This window comes from Branchiostoma belcheri, unplaced genomic scaffold (genome assembly GCF_001625305.1).
Source record: "Branchiostoma belcheri isolate BF01 breed outbred unplaced genomic scaffold, Haploidv18h27 scaffold98, whole genome shotgun sequence".
Lineage (NCBI taxonomy): Eukaryota > Metazoa > Chordata > Leptocardii > Amphioxiformes > Branchiostomatidae > Branchiostoma > Branchiostoma belcheri.
The window spans coordinates 158978-174423 of NW_017804664.1; the positions used below are offsets into that span (position 1 = coordinate 158978).

General features: G+C 45.8%; 3 protein-coding genes across 5 annotated transcripts; all 3 read left to right on the forward strand.

Annotated features, from left to right (window-relative positions):
* Nucleotides 1-802: 802 nt before the first annotated feature.
* Nucleotides 803-2150, forward strand: LOC109461940. The gene is made up of 3 exons (XM_019758420.1): nucleotides 803-831; nucleotides 1066-1217; nucleotides 1692-2150. The coding sequence occupies exons 1-3, from the start codon at nucleotides 803-805 to the stop codon at nucleotides 1907-1909; spliced, it is 399 nt and encodes a 132-aa protein (XP_019613979.1). The 3' UTR covers nucleotides 1910-2150.
* A 1291-nt stretch (nucleotides 2151-3441) lies between these two features.
* Nucleotides 3442-7071, forward strand: LOC109462040. 2 transcript variants are annotated; one of them, XM_019758536.1, is made up of 4 exons: nucleotides 3464-3801; nucleotides 5240-5283; nucleotides 5389-5441; nucleotides 5723-7071. In XM_019758536.1, exons 2-4 carry the CDS (start codon nucleotides 5260-5262, stop codon nucleotides 6273-6275), a joined length of 630 nt encoding a protein of 209 aa, XP_019614095.1. In that variant the 5' UTR covers nucleotides 3464-3801; nucleotides 5240-5259; the 3' UTR covers nucleotides 6276-7071. The 2 variants fall into 2 exon arrangements, 1 of the variants encoding a protein (XP_019614095.1); XR_002139735.1 differs by lacking the exons at nucleotides 5240-5283; nucleotides 5723-7071 and adding an exon at nucleotides 5594-5713 and having other exon boundaries at nucleotides 3442-3801; nucleotides 5346-5441.
* A 1224-nt stretch (nucleotides 7072-8295) lies between these two features.
* LOC109462042 (alpha-tubulin N-acetyltransferase 1-like) lies at nucleotides 8296-15425 on the forward strand. 2 transcript variants are annotated; one of them, XM_019758537.1, is made up of 12 exons: nucleotides 8296-8515; nucleotides 9446-9509; nucleotides 9660-9751; nucleotides 10264-10321; nucleotides 10671-10784; nucleotides 11203-11304; nucleotides 11967-12012; nucleotides 12497-12565; nucleotides 13191-13350; nucleotides 13438-13774; nucleotides 13817-13911; nucleotides 14685-15425. In XM_019758537.1, exons 1-12 carry the CDS (start codon nucleotides 8430-8432, stop codon nucleotides 14950-14952), a joined length of 1491 nt encoding a protein of 496 aa, XP_019614096.1. In that variant the 5' UTR covers nucleotides 8296-8429; the 3' UTR covers nucleotides 14953-15425. The 2 variants fall into 2 exon arrangements, with proteins under 2 accessions (XP_019614096.1, XP_019614097.1); XM_019758538.1 differs by lacking the exon at nucleotides 12497-12565.
* Nucleotides 15426-15446: the final 21 nt, after the last annotated feature.

A 15446-nucleotide genomic window follows, 5' to 3' on the forward strand; every position in this document is an offset into this window, starting at 1 on the left:
TGATGGGGGATGTTTTAAACTGATATGGCATATACATGCTAGTATGACATATTCAGGCTGATATGGCATATACAGGCTGATATTACATATGCAGGCTGATATGACATATACAGGCTGATATTACGTATGCAGGCTGATATGAAATTTGTAACAGGCTGATATGACCGATTTGTAAAAGGCTGATCTGATATACACAGGCTGATATGACATTTGTAACAGGCTGATATGACATATACAGGTTGATATGACAAATATACACGTATCCAGGCTCATCGGATATGACATATGCAGGCTGATATGACCGACTTGTAAAAGGCTGACCTGATATATACAGGCTGATATGACATTTGTAACAGGTTGATATGACACATATACACGTATCCAGGCTGATATGACAGTTTTGTTCCCTGCCCAGCTGTGGGAGATGTACGGGAACAGCTCGCTGGCCAACTACACCGATGACATCATCATCGACGGATTCACGTGAGTAGCAAATAGCCTACTACTACGGAACTGTTTCAGCTGTTCTGGTAGTGAGGTGGGTTGTATAAAGGGGACTAAGCATTTCAACACATTCCTAAGGGGGCCCTCAAGCCCTTTTCCGTAGAGCGTAATCGGCCGTTTTAATTCTACGTAGAGCGTAGACGGACCGCTCTAATATTTTTGCGTAGAGCGTATTCGGCGTTTTAATTCTACGTAATGCGTTGTGGCCACTTGGAATTTATCGTAAAGCGTAATCGAGAGGTTTCCGAATTCAGCGTAGAGCGTTGTCGGGACCGCCCTTGCAGGCCCTCTCCTAACAATGTTTAACTCAGGGAAGGTTGTGTGGAGGTGTACGGCTGTAACATTGTGCTGTTCCGTACAGGGAAGGTTGTGTGGAGGTGTACAGCTGTAACACTGTGCTGTTCCGTACAGGGAAGGTTGTGTGGAGGTGTACGGCTGTAACATTGTGCTGTTCCGTACAGGGAAGGTTGTGTGGCGGTGTACGGCTGTAACACTGTGCTGTTCCGTACAGGGAAGGTTGTGTGGCGGTGTACAGCTGTAACAATGTGCTGTTCCGTACAGGGAAGGTTGTGTGGCGGTGTACAGCCGGCTGTTCCTGATCCCCCACACGGCGACTGCAGCCGAGCTGTCCCGGGTGTTCACGCGCGCTGTCACGGCGGGACTCCCGGCTCTGCCCGGGTACATCATCCGTCCGGACTCCATCCGGGTTCTCGGTAGGTTGTTCTGAAAGAAAAAAACTTATTTCGAGCAACGAACTTATCTTGGAAAGACACCTTCGTTTGTAGTTGGGTGTGGGATAATCTCCAAGCAGATCTTATGGTGGGGAAATGGACACAGACTGGCCAATTCGATACTGTCTTACCCGGCCACCAAAAGATCTTGGAGATTAGGTAGTAATCTCCAAGCAGATCCCTCCGTGGCTAAGACAGTATCAAATTGGGCAGGCAGTATCCATTAGCCAGAAAAGCCTGTATCCAGCAAAAAAAAAACGGCCATATATAAAAAGCTAACGATCATTCCCCCACAACATCTGCTTGGAGAGTAATTAGGTGGAGTGGTACAGAGGATTGACCTGCACTAATCATGATTGTGTGGCCCCGTGCAAGGTCTGAAAGAAAGAATCATCATGGACTTCGAGCTCTGGCATCATGACATGACGCCGTTAGCTTTACTTATTTCCTTCTCAGCTTTAAACGTCACTTCCGTCGCAACCCTGCACCCTGCTGACGTCACTTCCGTCCCGACCCTGCATCCTGGTGACGTCACTTCCGTCCCGACCGTGCATCCTGGTGACGTCACTTCCGTCCCGACCGTGCGTCCTGGTGACGACATGACCTACAGGTCACCGACCGTGAGGTCATCTCTGATGGGCAGCATGGCGGCACTCTCCACAGCACCGCAGTGAACAGTCCGAAAACATGTTTTTTCTGTCTTCATCTTCACCAAACAAATATGGTCAATGACTTGGACCGGGCGTCTATCACCATGGTAACTGATGCTGTAGCAGACCCTGTGGTGTTGGGTTAAAGCACTAGTCTGTAGCAAGTTACCTGGCACGGTTTGACTAGAACATGTAAAGGTAACAAATTATGACCGATGTCACATTGTGAACTGAGCATGTAGCATTTATGACCGATGTCACATTGTGAACTGAGCAGAAATGTAGCATTTATGACCGATGTCACATTGCGAACTGAGCATGTAGCATTTATGACCGATGTCACATTGCGAACTGAGCATGTAGCATTTTATGACCGATGTCACATCGCGAACTGAGCATGTAGCATTTATGACCGATGTCACATTGTGAACTGAGCATGTAGCATTTATGACCGATGTCACATTGTGAACTGAGCATGTAGCATTTATGACCGATGTCACATTGCGAACTGAGCATGTAGCATTTATGACCGATGTCACATTGTGAACTGAGCATGTAGCATTTATGACCGATGTCACATTGTGAACTGAGCAGAAATGTAGCATTTATGACCGATGTCACATTGTGAACTGAGCATGTAGCAATTATGGCCGATGTCACATTGTGAACTGAGCATGTAGCATTTATGACCGATGTCACATTGCGAACTGAGCATGTAGCATTTATGACCGATGTCACATTGCGAACTGAGCATGTAGCATTTATGACCGATGTCACATTGCGAACTGAGCATGTAGCATTTATGACCGATGTCACATTGTGAACTGATCATGAGCATGTAGCATTTATGACCGATGTCACATTGCGAAGTGAGAATGTAGCATTTATTACCGATGTCACATTGTGAACTGAGCATGTAGCATTTATGACCGATGTCACATTGTGAACTGAGCATGTAGCATTTATGACCGATGTCACATTGTGAACTGAGTAAAAAAACGTTAAAACTTGACCAGGCCCAGTTATTTCTTCATCCTTCGTGCATTTCTGAGCTTGTTTCTAAGTAATTATGTTTTGCTTGCTCCGATCCGTGCTTCTCTGCAGTATCATCATTTTTTTTTTTGCATAAAAGACATAAAAGGGGGGACTGGTCCCGACAACGGCTGGTCCTACGCTGAATTCGGAAACCTCTCGATTACGCTTTACGATAAATTCCAAGTGGCTACTACGTATTACGTAGAATTAAAACGCCGAATACAATCAAGACGCAAGCATCAGGGTAGATGCATGGCGGCTGTAGCCATGTCCCTCCAGGATGCTCTACGCAAAAAATATTTTCCGCTCTACGGAAAACGGCTTGCGCCCCCCCCCCAAACCATTGAGTTACCTCCCTGCCTTCCATGCCCAAACTTCGCGCCCCACCCGCAGCCGACAGGACGTTGACCCCGAGGCGCTACGTCGCCTGACAACGTGTCAACATTCCGGCTGACCGCAGCCACACGCAAGCGCAGAGCCGTGCCCGGTAAAACCGCCGCCTGTCACGCGAGGGTCGGAGTTTCCGTGCGGCTGTTGTTATCTCTCATCTCTCCTGTTGCGTGTCAGGAACAACAATCCAGCCTCGCCCCGCCCTGCCGCTGCCGAGACATCAATTATTCATGCCGCTCTTGTCTTGCGCTTGTCTGCGCTCCTGAGAGAAATCCGACCCGCGCGCCAGTCCGGGTTTAGGCTGTGACCTCCCAACAACAGGTCGGAATAGCGAGCTTGTGTGTTCGGCCTGTGTGTACGGCCTGTAGTCTGTAGAAGCCTGTTGCCTGTCAGCTGAAGACTGTCCCCTGCAACAGGCCGGCATGTCGGCTTCCGTGAGAACGGGCGGCGGGAAGACGCGCGAAGGGACGACGCCTCCGACAGCGACGCAGGTGCGCCTCTCTCCTTCTACATCCTACATGTACTTCCTGTTTAACAACTATCGTCATGGCGATCTTTCCTCAACTATCAAATAGATCAGGGAGGTCACCAGCCAAAGGTCTTGTTTACAGTCTAGTTTGTAGGCCCTTGACAACCTGTGATAGTTGTGGCCTCCCAATCCCTGACTGTTCGTGCGCAGGACCTTACCTTACCTGTCTGTTTACTTCTGTCCGCCATAATTACCTGTTTAACAACTATCGTCAGGCCGATCATTCTGATAGTCCTTTCAAACCTATACAAGAGGGGAAGTCACCAGACAAAGGTCTTGTTTCCAGTGTAGTTTGGAGGCCCTTGACACAAACGTTACGATGGTTCCTGACTGTACGTGCGCAGGACCTTACCTGTGTGTTTACTTCTGTCCGCCATAATTACCTGTTTACTTTGGTGGCGCCGACACACCTGGGTAAGAACCCGTGACCGGGGCGGCGTGTAGCAAGCTTGTAGCCTGCTACATACGAACTGACACACACTCGGGTGTAACAGGTTACAGATGTGATCGGTGTGGCAGTGGGTGTGGGGCTGTGGCAGTCATGATGTGGCAATAATTTGTGTCAGTCTGTCGACACTTCCTGTTTCACCTGACTTAATTTATTTTGGTCGGACTGCAACAACAGACGCCATGTTTGATGTTTGTTCAATGAGCATTTTAAAACGTAATTTCGCTCAAAGGGCATCAAGTGAAACGCTTTGCCATAGTACTTACGTAAAGTACTAGTATGTAATATTGGAGAAACACTCGTTGCCAGTATACGTATGTAACTTCGGAGTTTGAGAGGAAACTGCATGACACCACTAGTACTGACTGCGTGAGAAGAGGTTAGAACTGTGTGTAAAGGCAGCAGAGCAAGTTAAACTGGGTTTTCCCAAGTCGCCATGGGCGTGTCCATCACGGTCCCTTCCGCTGGCCTGTGGGCCTGGAAGGCCTAATAGCCTAAATAGGGCACAGTTCTGTATCATAAGGCCTGTTACTGTGTTAGTAAGGTAATCTCCAAGGATTTATTAGAGTAAGTATTTCCGATCCTGTACATAAGGCATCCAGAATGCTCGGTGGTAAACAACAGAAATGACCACGTCTAAAATGAGAAGTTCTGGTCGTGTTTATCACATTTCCGGCAGCCTCAGGTTTCTATCCAACCAACAGCTGCGCGGTACCGACAGCTGCTATATTTGTACTCTTGGCCTAAACCTGTATACATGGTCACCAGACAAAATCAACTAAACATATATGGGTCTATACATTGTCAACTAAACCTATATACGTCTATACATAGTCAACTATATTTTTATCAACTATATGCAACTATACATAGTCGTCCTTTTGGTTCCGGCGTGTTTACCTGTTTGTTTATTTGTTGTTATTTACAGGCTTGTTTACTTACCGTTGTTTAGAAGTGTCCCCGCTGAAGCGGATGGAGCCCGTCCTGCTGGTTCCGGCGTGTTTACCTGTTTGTTTGTTTATCTGCTGTTGTTTACTTGTTTATTTGTTGTTGTTTAGAAGTGTCGCCGCTGAAGAGGATGGAGCCGGTTTTGCTGGTTCCGAGGGAACAGACGCGCTGGACTCCATCTGCCCTGAGTACGCATGCTCAGAAAGGTTCGTAACTCTTTACTACTCGTACGCATGCTTGGAAAAGTCAGTAACTTTTTTAGTACTACTTGTAGATGGTTTGCTCAATGTATCTGTAACTGTATCTGTATCTGTATAGCCGGTATAACCGCCCTTCTGCGTATGTTTGTGTGTTGCAGGTCCCGGCTGTGGCTGACTGCTGTAGTGTTGATCGGCTGTTTTATCCTGGGCGCCGTGGATTGTTACTCCGACTGGCAGGCGTACGGACAGCCCGTGTTTATGTTTATGTTTATGTTTATGTGTTGCAGGTCCCGGCTGTGTCTGACTGTCCTGGTGCTGATCGGATGTTTTATCCTCGGTGCCGTGGACTGCTACTCCGACTGGCAGGCGTACGGACAGCTGGTGTACGACACGGCTGCCCCCGAGGTGACCTTCTCTCAGCGCTGGGCGCTGTTCGTGTTCTGTGCTGTCGGCACGCTGCTGTTCCTGTGGGAAACGCTGCTGAACAACCTGCTGGAATACTGCGCCATGCCGCATCTGGACGTGGAGATCACGCTCATCCTCGTCCTCGCGTTGGAGGAGATCCCCCTCCGCGTCATCAACTACGTCACCAGCGCGCTGCGCGGCCGCGCGGCATTCTGGGCCATGTTCAGCGGCTGGGTGGGGCTGCTGACCGTGACCTTGCTGCACGGGCTGCGCATGTGCAAGCGTAGTTACCATGGCAGCCAGGTGGCCCTGCGGGAGAAGACGTACTACCGGCGGCGCGGCGTGGCGCTGGCCGTGGTCTGCCACCTGCTGTACGTCACGTTCTTCGCGCTGACGGTGCTGCAAACCGCGCAGTACGCCACGCACGGGGTCTGACGTCACACGCACAGGGTCTGACGTCACCAAGCAACGTGTGACGTCACCACGCAAGGTCTGACGTCAGAACGCAAGGTCTGACGTCACCACGCAAGGTCTGACGTCACCACGCAAGGTCTGACGTCACCACGCAAGGTCTGACGTCACCACGCAAGGTCTGACGTCACCACGCAACGTGTGACGTCCCCACACGTGTGACTGTCGTAATTTCTGTAGTAGTGCCTTAATATGTCTGGAACAGATTATATATATAACTTTATATACTTATAATCATTAGCAATGAGAATATGTCACGTCTACACCAAGCAACGGCTGACGTCACAGAGCAACGTGTGACGTCATGACGCAACGTGTGACGTCACAGAACACAATCCCTCTGTAGCACGTATTATCTCTGCCGTTGGTGCCTTCGTAGTTTCTGTGGTAGTGCCTTATGAGTCTGGAACAGATTATATATATAACTTTATATACTGATAATCATTAGCAATGAGAATATGTCACGTCTACGTGTATTGATGATATGGTAATTATATATTTCAAATCATATATAAATGTTTCCCAGAAAGTGTGTTTTACTCAATACAAATATTTCATGGCAATATTTACATTGTACATAGCAAAATGTTTCGTATATAAGATATGTTTCATATATAGCAAATGCTACATTTATAGCAAATGTTCCATACATAGCAAATGTTTCATAGCAAATATTTGTATTTTGACAATCATTATGTTTTCACAGCAAAACACACACACACATACACACACACACACACACACACACACACACACACACACACACACACACACACACACACACACACACACACACACACACACACACACACACACACACATGCGGTCACACCCGCATACATACGATGTTTCATTACCTTTTGTGTATGCTATAAGATACAACTATTCACTTCCTGTGCCTTATTCGCAATGAAATAAACTCTATGAAATTTACACACACGTCACGTTTCTTGTGCTGTGTGCTTAAAAACGTTTCTTGTGTGAGCGGGTTCAGCTTTAGTTAATACAGTGGTGCCGTGATGGTTTTTGTTTAGGTTGGGTGGCGTGAGACTGAGTCTGATGACGATCACCTCGCTAGAATCGAGATGAAGTGCTAATATTCTAAAATTCTTGCCCGAGGGCTAATTGCAGGAACAGAAGAAACATGGTATAAAAACAGACAATTAGTACATATAGAACTACTGATAACTACTAAGAAACTACCGGTAAAAACTACTAATATCGACGGAACGTTAACGTTATACCGACAGCCTTTAATATGCCCCCTCCAAAAACGGTGGTGGTTTTGAGTCAGGAGATATTGAAGCTAAGTTTTGTAGAAACTATTATAAATGCCGTAGGAGGCAGTCCTTAGTAAACGGCTGCAAGGTTTCAAAGTTTAACCACGGCCCAGGAACGCAGCCTTGAGCGTGTTCAAAGGCGGGCTTGCCGCATCATCTTGGGAACCACCTACACAGGATATGACAACGCACTACAACACCTTGGATTGTCATCACTTACCGAGAGAAGAGAACTGTTGTGTGTGAAGTTCGCTAGGACACTTGTGAGGTCAGAGTACAGAGATCGGCTACCTCCACAGAGATCACAAATAACTGGCCGTAGTACTAGAAACAGTGAGATGCTAGACTGCCCGAGAGCAAGAACGTATAGATATAAGAACTCGCCTATACCGTTTATGGCCCAGCTCCTCAATAACTATGGACTCACTGAACCCCTGTCTTTTAAATGTAGTACAGTGTTCTGTATCAAATGTTGTCCGGGAAATTTATAATGTATGTATTTTTATTGGTTTGTTAATCGTATGCCTATATTGATTGCTAACCTGTAGTTTTAATATACCAATGTTTTGTAAATTGGTTTACAATTCAGTTGTTTTTAACTGCGAAGAACCAATAAATCCATCTTGAATCTTGAATCTTGAGATCAGGATGATCAGTGAAGGCTGCCTCCCCCTTTTGGATAATGGTCGCTCCCAGCCGCGGTGCATGGCGGGAGTTATCGTCAATATGGCGGAAGTTGGGCGAAAGGCGGGCTAATGCAGGACCGAGGAACGTTGTTTTGTCTCTGCCGAGTCTCCTGTATTCTCTGTAACTACTGAAGTGAGACTAAGAGACAGCCATGGAGTTCCCGTTCAGCCTGCATGGGCTGTTTGGGGAGGAGATCTCGCTGGTGGATGGCAGCTGCGCGCCGTACCGGAAGGCCAGGTTGGTTCGGGTTTGTTGTGTTTGCCTGGAAACAGGCGAGCGGGCGGCTTGTCGGGGTACGGACAGGCTGACTGAGAAAACACGGGGGTAAGGGCAGCGGGTTCGGGCGGCAGCTGGGTTAGAAGCTTACTGCGGGCCTTAGCACGGTTTAATAATTTCGTGTGACGTAATTTATGAGTCCCACCGGGCTCGGTAATAATCCTATCCCGGAGTCCAGTATAACTATAACGGTATCCTCTACAGTAACTGCCCCTCCCATGTTAATCATATTAGTCGGCTCCACAGGAAAAGGACTAAAATCCTGCCTTAAAGCATGACTAGTGTGTGTTGATGAGTAAATATCACAGGTTACTATATTGTGACATGAATATACCAAGAAATAACGTTATATGGTCCTGAGAAGAAGACTGAGTGGTTATGCTGAGCGGCAGTAACACTGGCCGGCCGCCATGTTTGCAAACAGTGTTGTGTTTTCAGCAACGTATCATCATCATAATTTGTTATGTGTGGATGTGACGGCCATGTCTCAATAATTGATATGGATTCTTTAGTTTTATCAGGGCCACAATATTAATATTAATGGAAATCTCATTATATCAGTCAACGGAGGTTTCCAGCTTGCTTCTGATAGAATTTTGGTTATTGTCCGTCGACTGTATAATTTGGGTAGAAAATGTAGTTAAACATAAATTTTGAATACGAAAAATATAGTTTTTTTGCAGTTTTTTCAACGGACCTTCTAGGAAAAAATGAATTTTCCCAGGTATATATATGCTGAAATAGCTTACTACTTTATGTTTCTGAAAAACGGCAAAAAAAAATAGGTTGTTGCGATAAGTTTTTCGCAAAATCCGGTGACGCGACTGCCTTGAATCTCCAACCCAGAACCATAATTGGCCCCTGTAATAATTGACTGATGCCTGTTTACAGCAACGAGCCGCTGGACAAAAACCTGGCCAAGGTGATCGATGATTTGGGTGAGGCTTCAGCAAAGGTAGGTCACAGGTTATATAGTTTAAATCAGTAGCTTTTATATCAACCCAACCTTTTCACAATAACAATGAAAAAGTAACAAATTAAGTTTGTTCAACACTGAAATCAGTGAAGAGACAATTTTTATATTTTTTTTCTGTTTGTACACCAGGCTCAGGGTCTGCATGGACCCATCACAGCAACCTACAAACTCAGGAGCTCGGACCATCGCATGTATGTGCTTAAAGATGGAGAGGCCAACAGGTAAGGAACTCATAAACTCATATAATATCTTCATCTTCATCTTTGCCGGGGCTCTAAGATGTTATACAAGCCCCGGCTACACCCCCATATCGCCCCTACGGGGGCACTTAAGGGGGGGAGGCCTTGGTCTAAGGCGGGCAGGCCTCCAGCCTGGCCCGGAAGGACTCAACAGTGGGGGCCATGATTACCGGGCCAGGCAAGGCGTTCCATTGTGGGATCGTGCGGGTGAAATATATAGTATATACAGTAATATACATGTATGTATGTGCAGAATCACCTTCATGAATCAGGTGGAGTAAAAGATCTATTGTTCCTGCAGTAACAGCCTTAAATTTTAGTTAAAGTAGCCAGGCTGCGGGCAGCAGGTCTTTCATTGGTACAGTGTCAGGTTAAAGGGAAGGGTTTAGGTTAAAGGGAAGGGTTTAGGTTAAAGGGAAGGGTTTAGGTTAAAGGGAAGGGTTTAGGTTAAAGGTTCATGTTCCGATGTTCTGATGTTCTTTTTTTCCTTGTAGTGGGAAGGGAGCAGCAGTCGGCTTCATCAAAGTCGGCAAAAAGAAACTTTTTATCCTGGTGAGTACAGATGTTATAAGTACAGATGTGAAGGTAGCATGTTATAAGTGCAGATGTGTATTCAGCATGTACATGTATATGTTATGCGTCACTAAAAGTTAGACATCCAGGTAATAAAATATGCCAAAAAGCAGTTACTCAAGCTACTGGATATGATTTTGGAAACGGTCAGACGTTTCAGCTAGCGTTATTGACTAATTTGCATTATCTGGTCTTGACTTGTTTGTTTCCTATTGGACTTCAAAAAAATTGTCTTCACATGTAGCACCCCCCCTGTGTACATGTAGCTAACCCCCTGTGTTTACCCCCTGTGTACATGTAGCTAACCCCCTGCGTTTACCCCCCCCAGGACCACCACGGAGCCCAGGTGGAGCTGACCCCCCTCTGTGTTCTCGACTTTTATGTTCACGAGTCCAGACAGAGGACAGGATGTGGCCACAGGCTGTTCCAGCACATGCTTAAGGTGGGTAATTACTAACTAACATTACTAACCCACACGCCTAACCCACATGCCTAACCCACATGCCTAACCCACATGCTCAAGGTGGGTAATTACTAACCCACATGCTCAATTAAGGTGGGTAATTACTAACCCACATGCTCAAGGTGGGTAATTACTAACCCACATGCTCAAGGTGGGTAATTACTAACTAACATTACTAACCCACATGCCTAACCCACATGCCTAACCCACATGCTCAAGGTGGGTAATTACTAACCCACATGCTCAATTAAGGTGGGTAATTACTAACCCACATGCTCAAGGTGGGTAATTACTAACCCACATGCTCAAGGTGGGTAATTCCTCAGAACCCACATTGAGTTAGACGGTATGCTCATTACCTGAACAGTGTTTTTTGAGCAGCTGTTTGTTTCCTCAGATGGAAAAAATCTCCCCCCAGCACCTGGCCATCGACAGACCCTCCAACAAGTTCACTCGCTTCCTGAAGAAACACTACGGGCTGGCAGCTACTGTGCCTCAGGTAAGGAACAAACAAACAAACAAACAAACAAACAAACAAACAAACAGGCAGCTACTGTGCCTCAGGTAAGGAACAAACAAACAAACAAACAAACAAACAGGCAGCTACTGTGCCTCAGGTAAGGAGCAAACAAACAAACAGGCAGCTACTGTGCCTCAGGTAAGGAACAAACAAACAAACAAACAAACAAACAAACAGGCGGCTACTGTGCCTCAGGTAAGGAACAAACAAACAAACAAACAAACAGGCGGCTACTGTGCCTCAGGTAAGGAGCAAACAAACAAACAAACAAACAAACAAACAGGCTGCTACTGTGCCTCAGGTAAGGTAAATTACAAAAACAACTGGGAATTGCTAATGAGATTCCCAGTTTTTAATTTTTTGTATAGAAAAATAGAGCATGAGGATACACATGTATTTGAGAAGGGAACTAGGAACTTGGGAATTAAGTGCAAAGGAACTTAGGAATTGATTTACTATAATAATAAATTAAAACTTAGGAATTTTGTGGTGGAATTTTGGCAGCAAGCTGGGATTGTCGATGTGTTGCCTACCTTTCTTCTGTAGGCGTTACTGTGGTAGGGACATTACATATTTATAATTATATGTTCATATTTTCATTATGTTTATATTTAGATACATGTCATTTTTAACTTCTGCAGGTCAACAACTTTGTGGTGTTTGAAGGATTCTTCAGAGACAATCCAGGTAAGAAAGTGAATGTTGGTAGGATTCAGGTATCATAGTTGCCATTGATAGTAAGGAAAATCATAGGTTGGAATGAAGATATCAGGTACAAGGTAACACACACATCATATGTACACATCATACGTACACAAACACATGTACATACACATCATACGTACACATGTACCTAAACATGTACATACGTACACATGTACATACACATCATACGTACACATGTACCTAAACATGTACATACGTACACATGTACATACACATCATACGTACACATGTACCTAAACATGTACATTTAGATGTACTTACAAACGTGTAGATAGAGGCTCATAACATCAGTTTCAGACTGATTTGATTTCTTTTTGTACTTAATTTGATTTTTATCTCTTGTATCGAAATTTTGCTTTGCCATCAAAGAAGTTTCATGTTTGTCAAATTTAGTTTTTATGTGTTATTTTAGTTTCTTGATTTCTTTTGCCATTTTTCCTCGCAGCTACAAGATACGGCAGAAAGCAGACATCTCAGCAGAACAGGCCTCCCCTGTATCCGTACAGAAGAGAGGGTACGGTGCATTTGCCACATCTACTGTAGCCAGCTTGGGTACATTTGCCACATCTACTGTAACCAGCTTGGGTACATTTGCCACATCTACTGTAACCACCTTAGGTCAAACCAGCACCTGTGCATTCAATATGTACAAGGGCTGCACCAGACTAGAGGGTGTAACACCACAGATTGGGTTACGGAACACGAGTAGCGTCCTGTCCAATATTTCACAAGATTTCATACATACTGTCACACACCACAGTCAAATGCACCATAGAGCTTAAAATGTCACCTCTCTGCTGTTTTGTGCTGTTTTTAATGTTCTACTGTGCCATTGTGTGCTGTTCTGTAGGTCATGCTGTCCTCAGCAGGCCTCTGTGCTGTTCTGTAGATTCTGCTGTCCCCAGCTGACAGCTGCCCTCTGTGCTGTTCTGTAGGTTCTGCTGTTCCCAGCAGACAGCTGGCCTCTGTGCTGTTCTGTAGGCTCTACTATCCCCAACATACAGTTGACCTCTGTGCTGTTCTGTGCTGTTCTGTAGGCTCTACTATCCCCAGCAGACAGTTGACCTCTGTGCTGTTCTGTAGGCTCTACTATCCCCAGCAGACATTTGACCTTTGTGCTGTTCTGTGCTGTTCTGTAGGCTCTACTGTCCCCATGAGACAGCGAGGATCTGCGAGGAACCTGCAGCAGGAAAAAGCAGCTCTGCAGAACATCGCTGTCAGCCAAGGTCGGCCCTCGTCCACGGGACTCCTCATCTCCCGGTTCCAGCAACAGCACGACATTACCAGGAACAGGTCAAGGTCAGTACAACTCACCCTCACACCTTCATTAGTATGGCCTGTCTGACCCCCTCCCCCCACTTATTGAAATCTGTCTGTCCCCTGCAGTTCCCTGGGTAACCTTGCGGCTGTAGAACTCGAGGATCGGAGGATGGGAGCTCAGGCAAGCCGGTACAGCAGATATGCTCAGGAGGTCACAGGGCGGAGGTCAAGTGCACAGAACTCAGCTGGGCTGCCTGGGTCTACAACAGGACAGGCTGGGTCCACAACTGGTCAACCTGGGTCCATAGCTACACAGGCTGGGTCCACAACTGGAATGCCTGGGTCCACAGCTGGCCAGGCTGGGTCCTCAGCTGGACTTGCAGGGTCCACAGGAGGGGTAGCTGGGTCTACAGGAAGGCTGCCTGGGTCCACAATGGAAACTCCTGGGGCTTTAGCTGGCCAGGCTGGGTCCACAGCTGGAATGCCTGGGTCTTTAGCTGGCCAGGCTGGGTCCACAGGAGGTTACGTGCACTACAAGGACATCACCACCCGCAATGGGCACCTGAAGGTGTCGTCACAGCTGTCTCCGGCCATGGACAGGTGGGAGCTGAGTTTGTTATCTAGAGAGACGTAGCACAGAAAAAATGTAACACTTGTTTCTTCTTTACTTGTACCCAAGTTATCTAACTTAGTGCATTTGGCCCATGTAAGACGTGAATATACAATAAAGTTCAATGTCATCTGAAAGCCAACAAATTACAGCAAAAGTGGGATCCTTTGTCTTCTTCTGTCTTCAAAAAAGAAGTCAAACCCAGTAGTTTTTACTAGTAGTTTCTTAGTAGTTCCATGTGTACTAATTATCTGTTTTTATACCAAATGTTTCTTCTGTTCATGCAATTAGCCCTCAGGCATGTATTTGCAATAAAACTATATTATTGTCATTGCTATGCCTGCAGATATTGTTCTAGAAGCTGAGAAGCTTTTGATCCAAATTGTTGCTGTGCTGCATAGAAAGTTGATTTGAACTAAATGTTGTTTATTTTAGGTAATTTATCTATGTGTCTAATATTCATCTATTATTATTATGGCTCTCTCTCGCCCATTTCATCTGTAGTCCGACGACGTAGACTCGCCCTGGCAGGACATGTTGTTTGTAGTAACGAACCAGCTGGTAGACTGGTACAGTGAGACGTAGAGTGGGACGTCCTTATACTACACTGTTGTCCATGTTAGAGAGAGACACTGGTCTCACAGGGCCTGCATTAGTATCCGCTATGAGAGATAGGACATACTGGAGTAACTTTATCAAGTGTACCTCACCGGATTAGTATAAATCCGGAGGCATGATGATGATGATGATTATTGTTTTACAGACAGAGAATACCGGGCAGCAAAGCTGTTGTGTCTAGTGTCCATCCTCCCTCAGCAAATCAGGCTCCAGCTGCAACCATCGATGGCTGTTCCATGCCTAGGAGTCCCTCCCTCCGGCAGAGTGATGCTGTGCTGAAGGAAAGGGACCTGAGCTATACGGTAACCCAGCAGGGAGCCAGGAGGGAGAACAGCTTCTGGAACGTCATGGGAGTTCCAACCACAAGTCTCAAGGACCGTAAAAATAATCAAAGAACAAACAACATCTGGTGAACAGAACTGGGACGTGTTTAGAGTTAAAACTTTCGATCCAACACAAAAAGTTCTCTCACCTAGAGCTTTCGACCAGCCACTCTGGTCTTCCTCAGTAGACTGACCCAGTGAAGCTTGCCACGTGGCTTCTTTGAAGTGCGACATTAACACTGGTGTCTGGTAGACGATGGCACCCAGGCTAACCTTCCCAGTCATTCTGGTAGTGAGATACTCGCCATACAGTCTGAGGAATCTGTGCTTTCATCAAAAACTTTATTTGCACGATGCTGCTCTTTTTGTTGAAATAAGTTTGTTTCGTAATGTCTCATTCCTAATTTTCCTCTGTGCTTTTTTTATGTTTGAATATATGTATATATAGATAAAATAATTTGAGAGGAAATTTTATGTAACCAAGAGAGAACTATGTGATGAAAGTTGTTTTATTTTCATGATTCATATATTAAAAAGCAGGTTATTATATAATAAGCAGTAACTATTACCTCCATGAAAAACTG

Bases quoted from the DNA above. Each gene is read 5' to 3' on its own strand.
- LOC109461940 (XM_019758420.1), top strand. From the start codon at position 803: ATGTTTAACTCAGGGAAGGTTGTGTGGAG. The intron at 832-1,065 runs GTGTACGGCTGT...TGTTCCGTACAG, and splicing joins TCAGGGAAGGTTGTGTGGAG to GGAAGGTTGTGTGGCGGTGT. The intron at 1,218-1,691 runs GTAGGTTGTTCT...TTTCCTTCTCAG, and splicing joins GGACTCCATCCGGGTTCTCG to CTTTAAACGTCACTTCCGTC.
- LOC109462040 (XM_019758536.1), top strand. From the start codon at position 5,260: ATGGAGCCCGTCCTGCTGGTTCCG. The intron at 5,284-5,388 runs GCGTGTTTACCT...TTTGCTGGTTCC, and splicing joins AGCCCGTCCTGCTGGTTCCG to GAGGGAACAGACGCGCTGGA. The intron at 5,442-5,722 runs GTTCGTAACTCT...TATGTGTTGCAG, and splicing joins GAGTACGCATGCTCAGAAAG to GTCCCGGCTGTGTCTGACTG.
- LOC109462042 (XM_019758537.1), top strand. From the start codon at position 8,430: ATGGAGTTCCCGTTCAGCCTGCATGGGCTGTTTGGGGAGGAGATCTCG. The intron at 13,351-13,437 runs GTCAGTACAACT...TGTCCCCTGCAG, and splicing joins ATTACCAGGAACAGGTCAAG to TTCCCTGGGTAACCTTGCGG. The intron at 13,912-14,684 runs GTGGGAGCTGAG...ATTGTTTTACAG, and splicing joins CTGTCTCCGGCCATGGACAG to ACAGAGAATACCGGGCAGCA.